Source organism: Pan paniscus, chromosome 15 (genome assembly GCF_029289425.2).
Source record: "Pan paniscus chromosome 15, NHGRI_mPanPan1-v2.0_pri, whole genome shotgun sequence".
NCBI classification, from domain to species: domain Eukaryota; kingdom Metazoa; phylum Chordata; class Mammalia; order Primates; family Hominidae; genus Pan; species Pan paniscus.
In genome coordinates, this window is record NC_073264.2 from 46,412,868 (window position 1) to 46,432,557 (window position 19,690).

The 19,690-nt window shown below is 39.5% G+C and overlaps 1 protein-coding gene across 1 annotated transcript in view; it reads right to left on the reverse strand.

Moving 5' to 3' along the window:
- The window catches only part of MIS18BP1 (MIS18 binding protein 1), a 54,228-nt gene extending 37,475 nt beyond the window's left edge, over positions 1-16,753 (reverse strand). Inside the window, exons 1-4 of the mRNA XM_003831752.7 lie at positions 12,455-16,753; positions 6,149-6,783; positions 2,155-2,268; positions 1,423-1,907 (exon numbers count right to left, since the gene is read on the reverse strand). Coding sequence (XP_003831800.2) covers positions 1,423-1,907; positions 2,155-2,268; positions 6,149-6,692 — 1,143 coding nt within the window. The 5' untranslated portion in view covers positions 6,693-6,783; positions 12,455-16,753. The remainder of the gene's footprint in view (positions 1-1,422; positions 1,908-2,154; positions 2,269-6,148; positions 6,784-12,454) is intronic.
- Positions 16,754-19,690: the final 2,937 nt, after the last annotated feature.

Here is a 19,690-nt window from a genome sequence, read left to right on the forward strand (position 1 = left end):
ATAACGGAAACAAAAAGTAGTGTAGCCGCTGGATTTGGACAGGGGATAAAGGAAAGATGGGCCTTTGTTTGCATGTTTTTAAAAAATGCAGGCCATGTTTCAACATGTTTATATGTTAATGAGAATAATCCAAAAAAAAAAAAAAAAATTTAGCCGGGCATGGCAGCATGTGCCTGTAGTCCCAGCCACTCAGGAGGCTGAGGCAGGAGATACGCATGAACCTGGAAGGCGGAGGTTGCAATGAGCTGAGATTGTGCCACTGCACTCCAGCCTGGGTGACAGAGTGAGACTCTGTCTCCAAAATAAATAAATAAATAGATAGATAAATAAAGTTTAAATATTTTCCAATAATGGGATTTCTAGCGAATATATTGAGATCTAAAACCATAACTGGTATGTCACTCTTTAAAATTTAGATGGCTACAAGGGAGGCTTAAGTGGGAGGATTGCTTGAGCCCAAAAGGCCAGCCTGGGCAACAGAGTAAGGCCTCATTTAAAAAATTAATTATTAATTAAAATTTAGATGGAATTTATACATGATCTCAATTTGATAACCACCATCATACATTTAAGAATTAATGGCTGGATGCAGTGGCTCACGCCTCTAATCCCGGCACTTTGGGAGGCCGAGGCAGGAGAATCACTTGAGGTCAGGAGTCAGAGACCAGCTTGCCCAGCACGGTAAAACCCCGTCTCTACTAAAAACACAAAAATTAGCTGGGCATGGTGGCAGGCACCTGTAATCCCAGCTACTCAGGAGGGTGAAGTAGGAGAATCGCTTGAACCCAGGAAGTGGAGGCTGCAGTGAGCCAAGACCGCGCCATTGTGCTCCAGCCTGGGTGACAGAGGAAGACTCCAGCTCAAAAATAATTAATTAATTAATGGGCAAACCTCTAACAATTGGAAATTTTACACTGCATCTTCCTCCCTAAGCTTGTATTTCCATTCCACTTCCTTCAGAGAATTTGTCCTAATGTAACAGTTTAATGCTCTAAAGTCTTTTATTGATTACTCTGTATTTAATTTGGGAAAAATTCTCAAATCTTCAGATGCTACAGTTCCTATCTTAATTAATCTAACTATTTTAATAGTACCGTAAGTATCAGAAAAAAAAGAGTAGGAATGAATTCAATGTTCATCACCAAAAGGAACAAGTAAATTATTGAAGACTACACAACTAGTAATAGAGCAAAATAAGACTTAACACGTGGGTCTTCTTACATTCAACTCACTGTTCTTTTCACTATGTCACACTGTCACTGCAGTAAATAATAAAACATGATAATGAAGACACTGTTAATAATGAAGCATACAGGTTCAAATCCTAGCTAGAAAAAAAATAATGAGAGAACATTAAAAGCTCAAGCTCTTGAAGAACGGGGTAAAAATAGAAATAAATATCTGTCTTAAAAGTTTTCCCACCTGATTTTTTTTAACTCCATTTGTAACAGTTTGAAATATTCTTGGAGGAGAAAGCTTTGAAATATTTCTTTTTGACCTCCGAGGTATTGTTATATGAAGTCTTGGTGTTGCAAGTACAATTTTACATGTATCTTTCATGGAACCTGGAAGACCTGTCTCTCCAGGCACTGTTTTTTCATTTCCTTCCTTAACTTTCTGTTGCGAAGTCCCTTCTGTTGTCCTCTCACTATCAGAAACCATTAACAGGCTGCCATTTTTAATAGGAACACAATTAGTACTAAGAGTCTCAGCATTAGTATTTTGAAATTGTTCATCAGCAGAATCAACGCTTTCTAAAACAAACGTGTCCTTTTTGGACTCAGTGGTTGCAACTATACTCTCCTTTGAGTGAAAAATTTGTTTAGCCAACTGAGCTCTAGTTAATGTCTTGTTTCGGGCTTCTGCAGCCAAAAAATTTTCCTGTTCTTGGTTCAGAGTTGGAAGTTCTGCAAAAAATACAAAACAAAACAAAACAAAACAAAACAATTATAGAAGGATCACAGGAAATTAAAAGAGATAAATTTAGGTTAGGAACGTTCCACCCTCCTGCCCAGTCTTTCTCTGAGTGTCTCTTTTACGATTCAAGCTTTTGTCCACAGCTAAAGTTTAATGCCCACACAAGGAAAGTAATTACCTAGAACATTTAACAATACATTTAAGTAACAAACTGAAAACAAACCAAAAATAGTTTACCGTAAGTTAAATTGTGCAGTGGTGCTTTCTTTTCCTGCTGGCACTGAATCTTTTGTTTGACCGGGAGGAAAATATCATTATTTGATGATTCTAGAGGAACTCCTTGGACTGAGGCTAAGGTTTTATTTTTTAAAGAAAGAAGAAGTTGAATTGTATTAGTCACTAAGAAAAAAACAGCTTTTAAAATTCTTGAAATAAAGACACTTAGATTTAGTAATGATCAGACCAGTATAGTACTTTTGCAATATATGACAGTTACATATATTTTTATATTTTTGGCTGTATTATCTTCTCATACCTTTACCCCATTCTCTATACCAACATTACGGTGAGGAAGAATTTTTTAAAACCTTCTCTGAACACAACCCGCCAGCTCTAGACAAAAGTATTGGACTTAGAAACCTAGAGAACTGAAATTCTGGTGCTGCCACAAATTGGATATGTATATGTTAAGATTACAATATAAAGTTTCACCCAGTCTTGAAAATTCCGATTCTGTTTCTGGTTGCTGTGAATTTCTAAAGCATGAAAGATAGTCGAAGAGTTGTAACTTCTTCTTTAAAAATTAAAATGTTGAGATGCAACAGCAGACTCAGCCATAATTTATGTCCTTTAGACAATTTTTAGTAGGCCTTCAAATGCTCAGAAGTTGTAGGTTTCTCAACTAGATAAATAAGGACTAATAGCACTGCTTGCATTTTATTCTGCTTTACCTCCTAGATTTTTAAAGTTTAATGTTTCTCGAATGTAGTTTCTTTCACACAAAAAGGGGATGATAATAGACTTAAAATTTGAGCCTGAGAAGAATTATCTTATATGTTTAATTTTAAATTTTATACTTGAAAAAACTGGTAGTGACTATGCTTTAATAAGTATGCCACTTTGGTCTCAGAAATCTTAAGATAAAGATTTCATTATAACAATGTGTCACAAAAAGAAACAATAAGTTTCTATATCTTTAACTCATTCTACAAGAAATGGCAAGGCAATTCAGTAGTAATTCAATCAAATGCAATAAGTTATATTTATTCACTTATGTGGGAGTCCCAGGTTCATGTAGACTCTCTAAAAGGTTTCTAAAAGTATATACAAAATTTGTGTTTCTATTTGTGTTTCTATTTTCTGGGGGAAAGGGTCACCAGATTCTCAAAATGGTCAGGTATTTCTTACTCTCAAATTCTACCTTATTATATTTAAAAACTTTAATATGCATTATTTCATTTGCTTCTTCCTTTTCTCCCAGGCTATATGAGAAATAGATGACTTTGTGAGTCTCCCCACTTCTACCCCCAAACTCCCTTAGAAAACTCTGTGTTAGAATATGTCACTGTCTTGGAAATGCAACAATATACCCACAACCTACTGTGTAGTGGTTAAGAACATGGGCTTTCTAACAGATACCTATATTCAGTTATCAGCTTATTACTTGCTACCTATGAGACATAGAGCAAGCGGACTTACACTCTTTACAATCCCCATTTATAGACCACTAATGGGCATCTACCCATGTGTTCGTTGAAAGGATTAAAAGAGATAATACATGTAAAATATCTTTCATTATCAGTGACTGAAACTCATTAAAATCTCAATTTTAATTGTTGTAGTGTCATCTTTCCAGATCATTCTCTCAAATCCAGTGACTATCCAAATAAAACACACACTTCACAATCCCTCATCTCCTTCAGATCCTTTGCCCTCATTAATCAGCTTAAATTTCATCATGACTCCTTCACACACACCCTCCTTTGTCCTTCTGTCACTTCATTCTATTTGGCAAAATTACAACCCAGTTAAATCCAACTCCCCCCCTATTCTACACCAGCACCTTAGCAGCAAAACAGGGCTAAAGGAAAACTCACAGCCATATTTACTGGTTCCATTTTAAATTCATGTTCACAAATCTTAAACAGCTCTTCTGTGTTACCCAGGAAATCAAATTTAGGCCTCTCCCAAACTATTCAAATCTCTACCTCCTCAAACTTCAATACCTGTTTTCCATACTTGCTCAGCTGATGACTTTACTTATTTCAAATTATTTGTGAAGTCATAAAATAATAATCCACCAACATCTGTGTAAACGGCTTTCTTTTCGGTTAACAATTGGTCTGTCTGTGTTCTGGTCAAACTGCTAATGATGCATTAGATTATATTTCCTCTCAACTACTGAAGGGCATCATACTAGCAACTTCAATTTTTTTTCTTCCTACTCCATTATTCCCAACAGCATATAAAAATGCTGTATTTCACCAAGTATTAAAAATGATAAAACTTTAAACTACAATTGCCATTATTTCTTTGCCACCCTCAAAAAGAGCTGTCTATGTTCACTATTGCCAATTCCTCTTGTCACATTATCTCTTGAACCCTTTCACGCAATGTTTTCGTTGCTACCATTCCACCAAAGCTGCCCTCGATCAAAGTCACCAATGACCTTCACATTGCTAAAACGAGCAGCAGAATCTCAGCCTACTTGACCAATTAGGAGCATTAGACAGCTGTCAACTCCCACCTTAAAGTACTTCATTCTCTTGGCTTTCACAGTATCACTCTCCTGGTTTTTCTTCTTCCTCACCATCTTCTCAGTGGCCTTTCTACTCTTTTCTTTTTTATTTCTTTTTTTTTTGAGATGGAGTTTTGCTCTTGTTGCCCAGGCTGGAGTGCAATGGCGTGATCTCAGCTCACCACAACCTCTGCCTCCCGGGTTCAAGCGATTCTCCTGCCTTAGCCTCCCGAGTAGCTGGGATTACAAGCATGCGCCATCAAGCCCAGCTAATTTTGTATTTTTAGTACAGATGGGGTTTCTCCACATTGCTCAGGCTGGTCTTGAACCCCCGACCTCAGGTGATCCACTTGCCTCGGCCTCTCAAAGTGACGGGATTATGGGCATGAGCCACCGTGCCCGGCCGGCCTTTCTACTCTTTATTCTACCTTCCAAATGCTGGAGTACCCCAGGACCCAGGTCTTGAATGTTTTCTCTTTCTACACTTACTCCTTGATGACCTCATCTAATCTCATTGCTTTTAAAATACCATTTAGGTGCTAATGATTCCCCAATGTACTTTTCTCACCTTGATCACTTCTCTAAATTCCAACTAGTTTTTTCCAACACCCTAATACCTAAACTTAGATTTTTAATAGAGGTTATCAAAATTAACATAACAAAATCTTAGTTAATGAGCCCACACTCCATTCCTCCTTCCGTCTGTCCTAGAGTCCAGCCATTTACCATCTGCACATTTACTATCTGCACTACTAACACCTGAACCAAGCCAACACTGGCTGTCATCTGGCTTACTGCAGTAACTCTATTTCAGAACAGCCAGAGTGACATTTTAAAAACATTGTCATTGTACACAATGGTTAACTAAAAAACAACAAAAAAACCCTCATAAGTCAGATCTTGTCATTCACATGCTCAAAACCCTCCGATGGCTTATTCTGCTCACAGTAAAGGCCAAAACTCTTACATTTACCTACAAGGCCCTTATATTATCTGACCCACTCTTATTTATCCCTTCCTTCTGAGCTCTATCTACTCACTCCATGACACACTAACTTCATAGCTAGTCCTTCAACATGTCAGGCATGCTATTTCGAGGCGTTTATAACAGCTGCCTAGATCATCCTTCCCCATTCCTCAAGATACATGTATCTGTCATCTCATTCAATTTTGTGGGCTCAAATTCCCAAATTCAAATTACTGAAGATTACTCTGACCATCCCACTGAAAATTATATCCCCCTCCAACTCTTCCCATCATCCTAATTCTGCCTTTTCTTCTTTTTCCTCTTTCCACTTTTCCTCTTCTACTAAGCCATAAAAATTACTTATTTAATATGTTAATTATGTCTTCCCGCCATGTGAATATGAGCTACACAAGGGCAAGGATTTTTGTCCATTTTGTTCACTGCTATATTCTGAGCACCTAAAACAGTGTCTGAAACATTAAACACTTAAGACATTACAGCTTTTTTAGCTAACACATAAAACTAACCTCTTAGTGAACTGCCATCTGACTGGAATGATTTGTTGTTTTCCTTTTCTTCACATAGGTAGGTATGCTGCAATTTTTTTTTTTCAACTCTGTTAGGAGTGAAGGTTTCATTATTTCCACTTTTCTGTGGTTCCAACAAACTACTGTTTCTTGATGGCTGTTCTTGCTTGTCACGCAGTACTTTTTCTTTCATTCTTAGAAATATTTTTCCTGGTGATTCATAGTTTGCTTTATTTTTTAATCCATCCTTGTTGGGCTTTATAGCACTGATATCAAGAGAACTGTTAGAGGTAGTAGCCTCTGTTAGCATAGTTGATTGAAATATATTTTTATTGTTAAAAGTTGTCATTTTTAGGAACTGATTCTTTTTATAGTCATTCAATTTTAAGGAGGAGTTCTGATATTTCACCAAATCTTTTACAGGAGTAAGTGTGCCTGAAGGAATGCTGTCAAAAAAGATTGCATCCATGGGTAGATTTCTCCTTTGAGAAGATGCCTCTGGAGGTAAGTAAATTCTTGAATGTTTCAAAGGTGTTGCAATCATCTTGACCAGAGAGTAGCAACCAAGTTCTTCTAACAGAAAATTCACTTAAGCGCAATTTTCAGATAGAACTTCAGAAGGGATCCACAGAAACCTGTAGTTCAACGTAAAATCAGCCTTTATCATGCTTTGGTGCAGAAAATGTTTAAAGTTTATTTGCTTTCCACAACATTATACTAATTAAAATGTTTAACTGGTTCATAACAATACTAGATAATCTATAGCTCACAAATCAGACTAAGATTTTATTTTCGTTAAAGTCTCCTTAACAAAAGAGCTGGGTGTGATGGTGTACACGCCTGTAGTCCTAGCTACTTGGGAGGCTGAGCAGGGAGGATCACTTGAGCCTGGGAGGTCAAGGCCACAGTGAGTCATGATTGTGCCACTGCATTCCAGCCTGGGTGACAGAGCAAGACCTTGTCTCAAAATAAAATAAAATAAAATAAAACAAAATAAAAGATACATGCATATGGCACTACATTAGGTTACAAAAGATAAAGTTCCACAAATATAATTTTTCCCTTTAGGCAGTTAAATTTTAAGGCAGCAACTACAAGATCTATTCTAATAAAAGCTAAAAAAATACTATTCAATTAGTTAATAATACCCAATCCTGATTTTTTATGCTCCAGAGCATTTACATTTTAAGGTCTTAGTTGAAAAATCCTCAAATAAATGGTAAATTGTTTTCATTCTGATTTTTTTTAATGTAGTGCTATTTAGAATTTTTAGCAGAAATACTGTACTTGAGTTTATGTAGTTTTAGTCTTGTTTCTTTCTTTTTTTTTTTTTTTTGGAGACAGAGTTTCCCTCTTGTTGCCCAGGCTGGAGTGCAGTGGTGATCTCAGCTCACCACAACCTCCGCCTCCCAGGTTCAAGCAATTCTCCTGCCTCAGCCTCCTGAGTAGCTGGAATTGGAATTATGTATGCACCACCACACCCGGCTAATTTTGTATTTTTGCTAGAGACAGGGTTTCTCCATGTTGGTCAGGCTGGTCTCAAACTCCTGACCTCAGGTGATCTGCCTGTCTTGGCCTCCCAAAGTGCTGGGGTTACAGGTGTGAGCCACCGCGCCCGGCCACAACTTGTTTCTTATGTATAAATTTTATTATTCACACTTAGAAATTAAGGTTCTAGGTAAGGAACCATATAGTTGCATTAACTAATATTTGGTAAATAAATAAAATATTTCAATCCAAGGAGCCTGGAACTTACTAGTCTAGATTTACAGCATCTCTTATAGCTGAATTTATAACTATTCCAATTAGTTAACATCATATAAACATAAAAAAAAACTATCACAGAAAATTCTAACATAGCCAGACCAAAAAATATCAAGTATCTTTATCTACAGCAACTTCTGTGAGAAATAAGCAATTAATATACAAAGTATTATTTAATCCAATAATTTATGATAATAGAGAAAAAAAGAAGGAAAATATTCCTAAATTACAACAGCCAACAAAGAAGGCTATCTTGGGAGTCTGGAGTTCCTAAAAACCACTATAATTCTTTCATAGCATACGAATCCTGCAAATACATATTAACGCATGCATGTATATGTTTATGATGTGCTAGTTCCAGGGGTTCTGTATTAGAAGTTATAATATTAGCCGTTCACTTCATTTCTGTTTTATTTTTGAGACAGTGTCTCTGTCACCCAGGCTGGAGTGCAGTGGTGTGATCAGGGCTCCCTGCAACCTCGAAATCCTGGGCTCAAGCAATCCTCCTACCTCAGCCTCCAGAGTAGCTGGGACCACAAGTGTGTGCCACTGCACCTCAGCTATGTTTTTTTTTTTTTTACTTATTTGTTTGTTTGTTTCTGAGAGGGAGTCTTGCTCTGTTGCCCAGGCTGGAGTGCAGTGATGCGATCTTGACTCACTGCAATCTCCACCTCATGGGTTCAAGCAATTCTCCTGTCTTAGCTTCCCAAGTAGCTGGGATCACAGGCACATGCCACCACACCCGGCTAATTTTTGTATTTTTAGTAGAGACGGGGTTTCACCATATTGGTCAGGCTGGTCTCCTGACCTCAGGTGATCCACTTGCCTCAGCCTCCCAAAGTGCTGGGATTACAGGCATGAGCCACCTGAGTTATGTTTTTTTTACATTTTTTTTGTAGAGACAGGGTTTCCCTATGTTGCCCAGGTTAGTCTCAAACTCCTGGGCTCAAGTGATCCTTCTGATTTGGCCTCCCACAAGTGTTGGGAATACAGGAGTGAGCCACCATGTCTGGCTTAGCTGTTCATTTCAAAGAAAGGCAATAAAGCTATACAATCTCTCAAAATCAAAAATGAATAAACTCAGCTGAGCACAGTGGCTCACGCCTGTAATCCCACACTTTGGGAGGCCAAGGCAGGAGAATCACTTGAGGTCAGGGGTTCAAGACCAGCCTGGCCAACACGGTGAAACCCCGTCTTTACCAAAAATGTAAAAATTAGCCGGATGTGGTGGCACATGCCTGTAGTCCCAGCTACTCAGGAGGCTGAGGCAGGAGAATCACTTGAACCTGGGAGGCGGAGGTTGCAGTGAGCTGAGATCGCACCACCACTGCACTCCAGCCTAGGCGACAGAGTGAGACTCCAACTGAAAATAATAATAATAATAAAAATAAACTGGAAGACTGCAAAGCAAAATGGCAAAGAATGTTCAGGTTTACACAATCTCAATTCCTCAGAGCCTAATGAAATGCTAAACAGAAAGTAAAAAATGCAAATAAGCGAGCAGCACTGAAAACAGAACCAACCCGTAATGGACATGCAGAACTGTCTTCATTTAAAGTCAGATAATTGTGGTCACATTGAAAGGCTCCAAGAACGAAATCAGAGCTTTCTGTTTCCTAATGTCCCTGCCCCCAATTCAGGCAAGTAGTAGGATAAAGGTGATTAGCCAAGATTCTGAAAAAATCCTCAAATTCCACTTCCCCTCCCAAAGACACAGAAAGTTGCTCTAGGAGACCTTTTTCCCACCATGTGATAAACAGCAACTCAATATAAGCCAAGAAAAAAATCGTCTACAATTTCCTCTGACCACAGAGGCTCTGCAGAATAGATAAACAAGAAAAACCACTGGGTCTAGATAATCCAGGACACATCTGAAGCTCCATTTCCTTCCTAGTCAAAACAGCAAAACAAAGAAATCAGCCTCTGATGAAACACAGACATTAGTGGAGATTTAGTAACTAGCAACCCTCAAGTGGAGGAAAGAACAGCCTGTCCTGAAGCCAAGCACATTTGTTGACCTAACAGATGGAGGTCACTAACAAGAAATTGTTAGTTCCTCTCAGACTGGAGAAAGTATGTTTCCGTTTTCATTAACTGCTTAAAGTTGTTTGGAAAAATCTAATCCTTAAAACTTATTCTAAAAACTAACAAATGTTGATGTACTAGGGAAAAAAAAATTGTTTTCAACATAAAGACATGGGAATGGGAAAACCATTGGATGAAAGGGCTGGCCAGGCCGCGTGCGGTGGCTCACGCCTGTAATCCCAGCACTTTGGGAGGCCAAGTGATCACGAGGCGAATGACGGCGAATCACGAGGTCAGGAGATGGAGACCATCCTGGCTAACACGGTGAAAACCGGTCTCTACTAAAAATACAAAAAATTAGCCGGGCGTGGTGACACGCGCCTGTATTCCCAGCTACTTGGGAGGCTGAGGCAGGAGAATGGAGTGAACCCGGGAGGCGGAGCTTGCAGTGAGCTGACATCGCGCCACTGCACTCCAGCATGGGCGAGACATCAAGACTCTGCCTCAAAAAAAAAAAAAAAAAAAAAAAAAAAAAAAAAAAAAGGGCTGGCCATAAGCATTTATAGTACAGTCATGCACTGCATAATGACATCAAACCACATACACAGTGGTCCCATAAGATTATTTTGGTGTACCTTTTTTTAACTTATTTTTACTGTACCTTTTCTATATTTTGGTATGTTTAGATACACAAATACTTATCATTATGTTACAACTGCCAACAGTATTCAGTAAAGTAACATGCTGTACAGGTTTGAAGCCCAGAATAGGTTATAATATATAGCCTGGGTTTTTATAAGTACACTCTATGATATTGGCACAATGACAAAAATTACCTGATAATGTATTTCTCAGAACGTATCCCAGTCAGTTACAAGTGACACATATAAACACAGAACTGAAGCTAAACAATTATGTATATGATCCTGAATGTAACTACTCCTCCTCCTCCCAAAAAACATGGAAAGTTCTTGTAAGAATTTACTGTAGTGGTAGTAGTAATAACTATTACTACGGAATGGGTCAAAAATCCCAGAGCACACTAACCAAAACTGGGACATAGAATTAGGGGGAAAATAGAATTTTAAGTTAACAGGCAAATGATACACTTGAAAAAAATACTCAGCACATATGACAAAGGGCTAATTTAAATAACATTCAAAGAGACCTAATAAATCAACTTTAAAAAATATACAAAACAGAAAATGGTCATGGGACATGAAAGGTGATTAATAGAATACAAAAGGCCAATAAACGAGTTGTGACACCTGATTTTACTAATAAATGGAGATGCAAACTAAAACAGTGAGATTTCTTTTTCATATCACATTGGTAAATATTAATTTCAAAATGCAAGTATGCATACTATTGACACGGAAATTCCACTTCTAACTTGTTTTTTCCTATAGAAACATCTGCGTAAGAATGCAAATATATATGTACCATAATTGCCGATATTTACTGAATATTTACATGCCAGCCACTATATAATCTAACAGTAACTCTAAAGAGTTAAGTACTGTTATTACTCCCAATTTGAAAAAAGAGAAATTAAGGTATAAGGTGGTTAAGTAAGCTGCCCAAGGTCACTTGACAATAAGTGAGAAAGAGGAACCGATTCCACCCGACTCCATAGCTTCAGTTATTTACCAACAGGCAACAGTCTACACACCCACTACACAGGGAAGTTCACTGCAGCATAAAATGAAATTAAACAACCCAGATGTCTACCAATAAAGGACAAAATAAATCCCGCCACATCCATACAATTTACTCTATGTATTCAATAAAAAGATATATATGTACTTATATGGAAAAGTATCCAAGAAACATTAAATTGAAAAAGAAAGTAACAACATATAATTGCATTTGTGTAAAAAAATTTTTAAGTAAATAAATAAAACACATATAGGCATAGAGAAAAACTCTGGAAGCAGTGAACCAAATTGTAAACAGCGTTTATCTTTGAAGGCCAGGATGAAGTGGCCTACCATTTTCTTGAACTCCTGAGCTCAAAAGATCCACCCGCCTCGGCCTTCCAAAGTGTGGGATCACAGGCGTGTGCCACCGCGCCCGACCATTTTCTAAATAATTTTATTAACATCTAAAGATGTTTGCAACAAGCATGCAATTTAACCAGAAGAAAACATAAGCTGAATGATCAACTGCTTCTATAGCCCTGTGGGTCCTGGGCTCCCAAGGGGAAGAGTTGGGTACTGAGGAATACAATTTTCCCACTTGGTATTCTAAAAAAAAAAAAAAAAAAAGTTATTTTAGAACAAAGACCTAGAACGCTCACCATCGAAATAAATTTGAGCAATCGTGTTCTACTCTCTTAAGTACAGTAGACACGCAACAAGTAAACATCGAGTGCGAAGTATAAAATCCGTACCAAAGCCAGAAATCTACAAAAAAAAATAAATAAAACCGCGTGAGCCGAGATGCTTAAAGGGCAGACGCCCACCATCTGCGGGGACCCGCGGCAGGAGGTTAGCGGAGGGCGCGGGGAGGACGTACCTTGGATGAAGAGCCTGGCAGGGAGAGACTGCCGCAGTTCCGGCTCGGCTCCGCGCGGAGAGAGGGCCGCACGCCGCCGGGCTCGCGCCTCAGGCCCACGGTGGATCCTGCCCGCGGCGGCCAGGCGCCAACCGACGCTTACCTCCTCCGCGACGTTCTCTAACACACAAAACACTTCCGCAATTCAAATTTGAAGAGCCCGCCCTCCAGCCAGCCCGGGATTGGCACGCTCGGGAATTGCGCCACCGTGCGTCTCACAGGGACGCAAGAAAACTGCAGGCGGCCTCTGCACTCCGTGGACGGCAGTGTGTCCACAAAAAGTAGGCGACCCTAAGCTGTCACAGGCAGGGGGCGAGCTCCTCTAGTTGTCTTCAAAGTTCGTTTCGTCCTCGTAGGGCACGCGCCCACCCTGAATCCCGCCTTTCCTCTCGTGAAGCTCTGCCGGGACAAGGCTGACGTGGGACGACGTCGGACGCCGTGGGCCGCGAGCGCGCCCCGGCGCTACTGCGGCTAAGTTTGGCCTTTCCTGGCTGCCGTCCTCCCCTACAGGCTGTGCGCCGTAGCGGCTGTTATCCTTCTTTTCCGTCTCAGGAAAACAGCGTGCTCGGTGGGTTTGAGAGAACTTCTGTTTTTCTGTCCTCCATGTTTGAGGCGGAGAAAGAACATTTTGTTCTTGAGGTGATGATGGATTGAATGTAAAGTTACGCACAAAGTGGGATGTTTAGTTGGAACTGTTCCCTCAGGAAATACGATTTTTTGGGCGTGGGGGACAGGGTCTCGCTCTGTCGCCTAGGTCTGAGTGCAGTGGCGCAATAACGGCTCACTGCAGTCTGGAACTCCAAGGGATCTTCCCACCTCAGCCTCCGAGTAGCTGGAACTACAGGCGCGCGCGACCATGCTTGGCTTATTTTTATTTTGTTGAGAGGAGGTCTCACCATGTTGCCCAGCCTAGTCTGGAACTCCTGGGTTCAAGCGATCCTCCATCTCGGCCTCCCAAAGTGCCAGGATTACAGGCAACCGCACCGAGCCAGGAAGTGATTAATTTTTTTTAAGTCACCTCACATTCTAGAAACATTAATCTCGACAACTCTAGGTTGCTGTAAGCAGCCTGTGACAGTGGCCCCCAGACTGCGTCCCGCTTTAGACTGCGTCCCGCTTTAGACTGCACCCAGTGAATCTCCACTCTAACCACCGCGGAGTGACCGGGTGTATTCTTCGCCTTGTATAGGGCACATTGGTTCAGTCTTGAAAGTAGAGAAGGGGAAGCCAGGGTAGTAAGGTGTGTTCTCAGCCCTGAACCCTGTCCAACTCCAGTCCTGCATGAAGTCTGTCCTCTTCCCCCCATCCGCATTTGTGACAACAGAGCTTCTTTTTATTTTATACTTCCATCTAAGAAAATTAGTCAACTTCTAGTCACATACCACATTTCCCCATTAAGAGGCTTTACTGAAAAGGTGATAATTTTTTTTAAAGTGACTTTTGCAGTCCCTTCTAAATCCTGCATGTACTAAATTTTGTACACACTGAATAATCAAAATCCAAAATATAAATTTAAAACATCCACGTGAATGCAAATAAGGAAAAACAGTTGGAGGTAGGGGGAAAGGAAGCAAACTTACCTGGATAAAATGAAGTTTCTTTCTTGTACACCATAATGAGAAAATGGTTGGACATGGATTTGCACTAGTTTTTTGGGAAAAACCCGCCTTAAAACAGGTTAAATGGCATGTATGAAATATACTTTCATAGAGAAAGTTTGAAGGGATGGTCATTCAGATTTTAAAGCACCTGAAATTGAGGTATAGGACGTTTCTGTGGCCTGATGAAGATGGCCGTGGCTCACACATTTAGACAAAATAGGAACCCTGAAGTATTAACAGCAGGTACTCAGAAATGCACACTTTTTTTAAATTAGCCACTTCTCATGTAAGAAGGAAGTAGTATGTAGTATGTCCCAACGTGAATGGCCACAGGAATTTACATAAGATGACTAGTAATTTTCCAAGCAAAATTGGATTAAACAGTTTGTGGATAAGAAAGTGTGATGAGAAGGCCTAGAGGCCAAGGGACAGTACCTCTGTCCCTTAAATGGCAACATGCTGTAACCGCCCAAGGGGTTCACCTTGCGTGCTGCCTGGACAGAGCTGATTGATCAAGACAAGTAAATTGCAATGGAGAAAGAGTAATTGACGCAGAGCCGGCTGTGCAGGAGACTAGTGTTTTATTATTACTCAAATCAGTCTTCCCTGAGCTTTTGGGGATCAGAGTTTTTGAGAATAATTTGGTGCGGGGAACCCAGTGAACTAGAGTGCTGATTGGTCAGGGATGAAATCATAGGGAGTAGAAGCTGTCTTGTTGCGCTGAGTGTTTCTGGTTTGGGGAGTCACAAAATCAGATGAGCCAGTTTATTGATCTGGGTGGTGCCAGCTGATCCCCTAAGTGCTGGGTCTGAAAAATAAGCACTGATCTTGGGAGCAGTTTAAGGAGGGGCAGAATCTTGTAGCCTCCAGCTGCATGACTCCTAAACCATAATTTCTAATATTGTGGCTAATGTTCTACAAAGGCAATCCAGTCTCTAGGCAAGAAGGAGGTCTGCTTTAGGTAAGGGCTATTACCGTCATTGTTCGAACTATAAACTACAAACTAAGTTTCTCCGAAAGTTAGTTCAACCTACACTCAGGAATGAACAAGGACAGCTTGGAGGTTAGAAGCAAGATGGAGTCAGTTAATTTATATTTCTTTCACTGTCCCAGTCATAATTTTGCAAAGGCAGTTTCAGTGCTGACCAGGGTTGGCCCTCTAAGTTTTTGTCCGCTCGGAGGGGAGACCATAATGAGAAAATGGTTGGACATGGATTTGCAGTTCACAGCCAGCTGGGATAATCTGTCCCATCCTAGGCCTATACCTCATGGGAACACATGCGCACCCATGTAGGGTCCAAAAAAACGGACATGAAAGGAAGAGACAGAAAGCTTCACACTGTGTGCGAGTTGCTACCAAGGCATCTGGGCATGCTTAGCCTGGAGGAATATTCCCAGGACCGTGAAAAGTTGTAGCAGTACTTTTGGAGAAAGTAGAAAAACGATGTTTCCTCAAGGCCAAGGGTTCTCAAGCAGGAAAAGTTTTGCCCCCCTTGGGACAATTGGCAATGTCTGGAGACATTTATAAATGTCACAATTAGGGAGGGTACCAGTGGCATCTTGTGGGTAGAGGACAGATATGCTACTAAACGTCATAGTGTAATGGTGGGGTGGTCAGCCCCCCCAACATTACAAAGGATTAACTATTTTAAAATATCAGCAGTGCCATGGTTGAGAAATTCTACTCTTGGCAGATATAGCCCTGAAACAGGATTTCAGCCCCCTCTCAGTCTCTTAGCTGGGTGCCCTTATGTAAGGCACAAAGTAAAAGCACTACTCCCCTGTATAGGCTACAGGAGGGAGTCAGTGAGGAAGTTACCCAGGTTTTGTGACAGGAGGACCCTTCAGTGAGAAAGGCTGCCAAGGAAATTGCTATGTGATGGAGACTATACAAACCCATAATCATATTACAAATTGTGATAAGTGTTATGAGGATATATCAGTTCAGATCACCCAGGAAGCTGATGCCAAATTGGAATTAGGATTATTGGGAAATAGGTCCTGTGAAAGACAGGGGGAGGAAGAAGAACTGGACCTGGTAAATCTTCAGATCTTGATACAGATCTGACAGGAAAGACTGATGAAAGTGGAATTGGGTAGGTGCAGTCTAAGAATGCAGTAGAGATTTGACAAAGTCCTGGCTGACTCAATAGGAAGATTTGGGGTTGCCCATCAGAGAAGTCCTGTAGTGGGCAGGCATGGCCAGGCCCTGGTATCTGCCAGACTGGAGGCTGCCTGGGAAGAACATGGCCTTGGCACAAAGGTTTTAACAGATCTCAAAGGCTTTGCAGCCAGAAGCTGTCAGCTAACTGCACTCCTCACAGCTCAATGACTTTTTTTTTTTTTTTAAGAAAAGATCAGAATTGCATGTTTCCATACCTGCCACAGAAGAATAATTAAAAGAGTGTAGCAGCAGGATTTTATTTTCAGGGGCTTTCCATTTTTTTTTTTCAACCCACAGAAATATTGTACATTGTAACCTAATAAATACACAAAACTCAATTAAACAAAAAGCTTTAAAAGCATTACTTAACATTACTCTGCAGTGTGTGCTGTTATTTTCTGTTTCCTCTTTAAGAAAACTTCCTATGGTGTATGATTATAATACAATATGAACATTTTCATGTTTCAGCATGGTCAGGGCTTTTAATTAAAGAATTAAGGTAAAATTCACTTAAAATAACCATTTTAAAGTGTACAATTCAATGACATTTAATGCATTCACAATGTTCTGCAACCACCACCTGTAAAACATTTTTTATCATCCTAAAAGGAAATCTCATACCCCTTAAGCAGTCACTGTCTCTTCTCCCCTCCCCACAGTCCTAGGCAACCACCAATCTTCTTCCTGTCTCTATGAATTTACCTATTTGGATATTTCATATAAATGGAATCATACAATATTACAATATGGACCTTTTATGTATAGCTTCCTTCACAGTTTTTTTCTGAGGTTTATATATCAAACATTGTACGTTGTAGATTAGTACTATATTCCTTTTTGTGGCTAAACAGTATTCCATATTTTTTGTGTGTGTGTGTGTGTGTGTGTGTGTGTGTGTGTGTATACCACATTTTATTTATCTGTTCCTCCATTGACATTTGGGTTGTTTCCACCTAAATCTGTACTACCTTAGTTTGGATTGATACCGACTTAGTTTCAACAGCATACAAAAACTCTGCCCCTAAACAGCTGAGTCCTCTCCTGTATGTTTCTATTATTACCGATTGCATCTATATACATTGTGTGTTCATTAACATAGATTTGTAATTATTTTATGCACTTGTCTTTTAAATCATATAAAAAAAGGGAACTACACACCAAAAACATAGCGATCCTGGCTTTTGTATTTACTGATGTAGTTATATTTATCTAACTTCCTGATTTCTTCTTAGAGCTTTTAGTTACCATCTAGTTTTCTTTCATTTAAGCCTGAAGAACTCCCTTTAGTATTTCTTATAGTATAGGTCTACTTGTGACAAACTCCTTCAGCTTTTATTTACGTGCTAATGTCTTAATTTCTCCATTGTTTTTGAAGGACACTTTGCTGAATATAGAATTCTTGGTAGATAGTCTTTTTCTTTCAGCACTTTGACTATGTTATCCCACTGCCTTCTTGCCTACATAGTTTCTGATGAGAAATCAGATGTTCTTATTATTGAGAATCACTTGTATGTGACAAATCTTTCCTCTCCCTACTTTTAAGATTATTTTTTTGTCTTTGTCTTTTGACAATTTGATTATAATGTGTCTCAGTGTGGAACTGTTTATATTTATCCTTCTTGGAGTTTGTTGAGATTCTTGGGTGCATAGGTTCCTGTCTTTTACCAAATCTGGGCAGCTTTTGGTTATTTCTTCAACATCTTTTTCCACTGTTTTATTTTTCTTCTCCTCTGGGACTCCTGTAATGTGTATGGTGGTACTCTTGATTATTCCCATAGATTTTTAAAGACTCCAATAATTATTCTTCATTTTTTTTCTTTTTTCTTTTTTGTTTTTTGAGACAGAGTCTGGTTCTGTCACCCAGGCTGACAGGCAGAATTATGACTCACTGCCTTATGAACTCCTGGGCTCAAGAGGTCTTTCCACCTCAGCCTCCCGAGTAGCTCAAACTACAGACACATACCGCTATACCCAGCTAACTTTTTTTTTTTTTAATTTTTGTAAAGACAGAGTCTTACTATGTTGCCCCGGCTGGTCTTGAACTCCTGGGCTCAAGTGATTCTCCTGTCTCAGCCTCCCACAATGCTGAGATTACACGTGTGAGCCACCGCGCCTGGTCTTTCTTTTTTCTTTATACTCCTCAGTCTGGATAATTTTGATTGTAGTCAACAGTTGTAAGTTCACTCATTCTTTATTCTGCCTGCTCAAATCTGCTATTGCAACCCTCTAGTAAATTTTCATTTCAGTTATTGTATTTTTCAGCTTCACAGTTTCTACTTGGTTTCTTTTCATAATTTCTATCTTTGTTGATATTTTCTATTGTTAAGACATCATTCTTCTGGTTTCCTTTAACTCTTTGTCTGTGGTTTCCTTTACCTCTCTGAGCATATTTAAGACAGTTGATTTTAAATTTTTGTCTAATATGTTCAGTGTTTGTGCTTCTTTAGGGAGAGCTTATATTAATTTCTTCTGTAAATAAACCATACTTTCTAGTTTCTTTGCATGCTTCATAATGTTTTTGCTGGAGACTGGACATTTGAATATTAAAATATGCTAACTCTGGACATCAGATTCTTCTCTCTTCTTAGGATTTGTTGTTGTTGTTATTGCTTCCTGTGAAATATAGTTGTTTGCTTGTTTAGTGACTTTTCTATATGATCTTTGTAAAGTCTGTATTCTTTGTCCTGTGTAGTCTCTGATGTCTCTGTTCCTTTAGCTTGTGTTCAGGGGTGCTTTGATAGATATTTTCCTGATCACCAGGAGCTATACTAGAATAGAATAAAGTAATAAAAGAAAAGAAAGAAACAACAACAACAAAAAAACCCTCTTCCAACCTTTGAAGATTGGCTGTGTGTTAGAGCATGCTTTCAGTACTTAGCGAGGCCATTTATAACACTGCCTAAGCCTTCACTACCTGCTTGTGCTGAGCCCAAAGATAAGCCAGAAGTAAAAGCTTAGGGTCTTTTTAGATTGTTTTTGAACATGCATCCTGTCCTAGGCACGTGCATAGCTTCTAAATTCCTCAGTATATGGAGACACTTTTGAATAATTTCCCAGAGAAACTCTACCCAGCTTTTCCTTGCAGGCTTTCACTGCATCTATTATTTGCCTCAATTGTAATTCTTTGTCCTAGGTGGCAGCATGTTGTCCATTTGTCTTACAATGTTTTTGAGGAATGTCTTTTGTGTAGCTGTTTTTTTTTTCACGCTGAATAGGTTTCAAGTTATGTAAAACAAAGTCAGGTGCCTTCTGTCATTCTTTCAAGTAGTACTCTCTGATGGTAAATTTTATGTGTCGATTTGACTGCATCATGGATTGCCAGATGTTTGGCTAAACATTTTTTTCTTAGTTTGTCTGTGAGGGTGTTTTTGGATGAGATTCATTTTTGGATTGGACTGAGTAAAGCAGATTGCTCTTCTCAGCATGGATGAG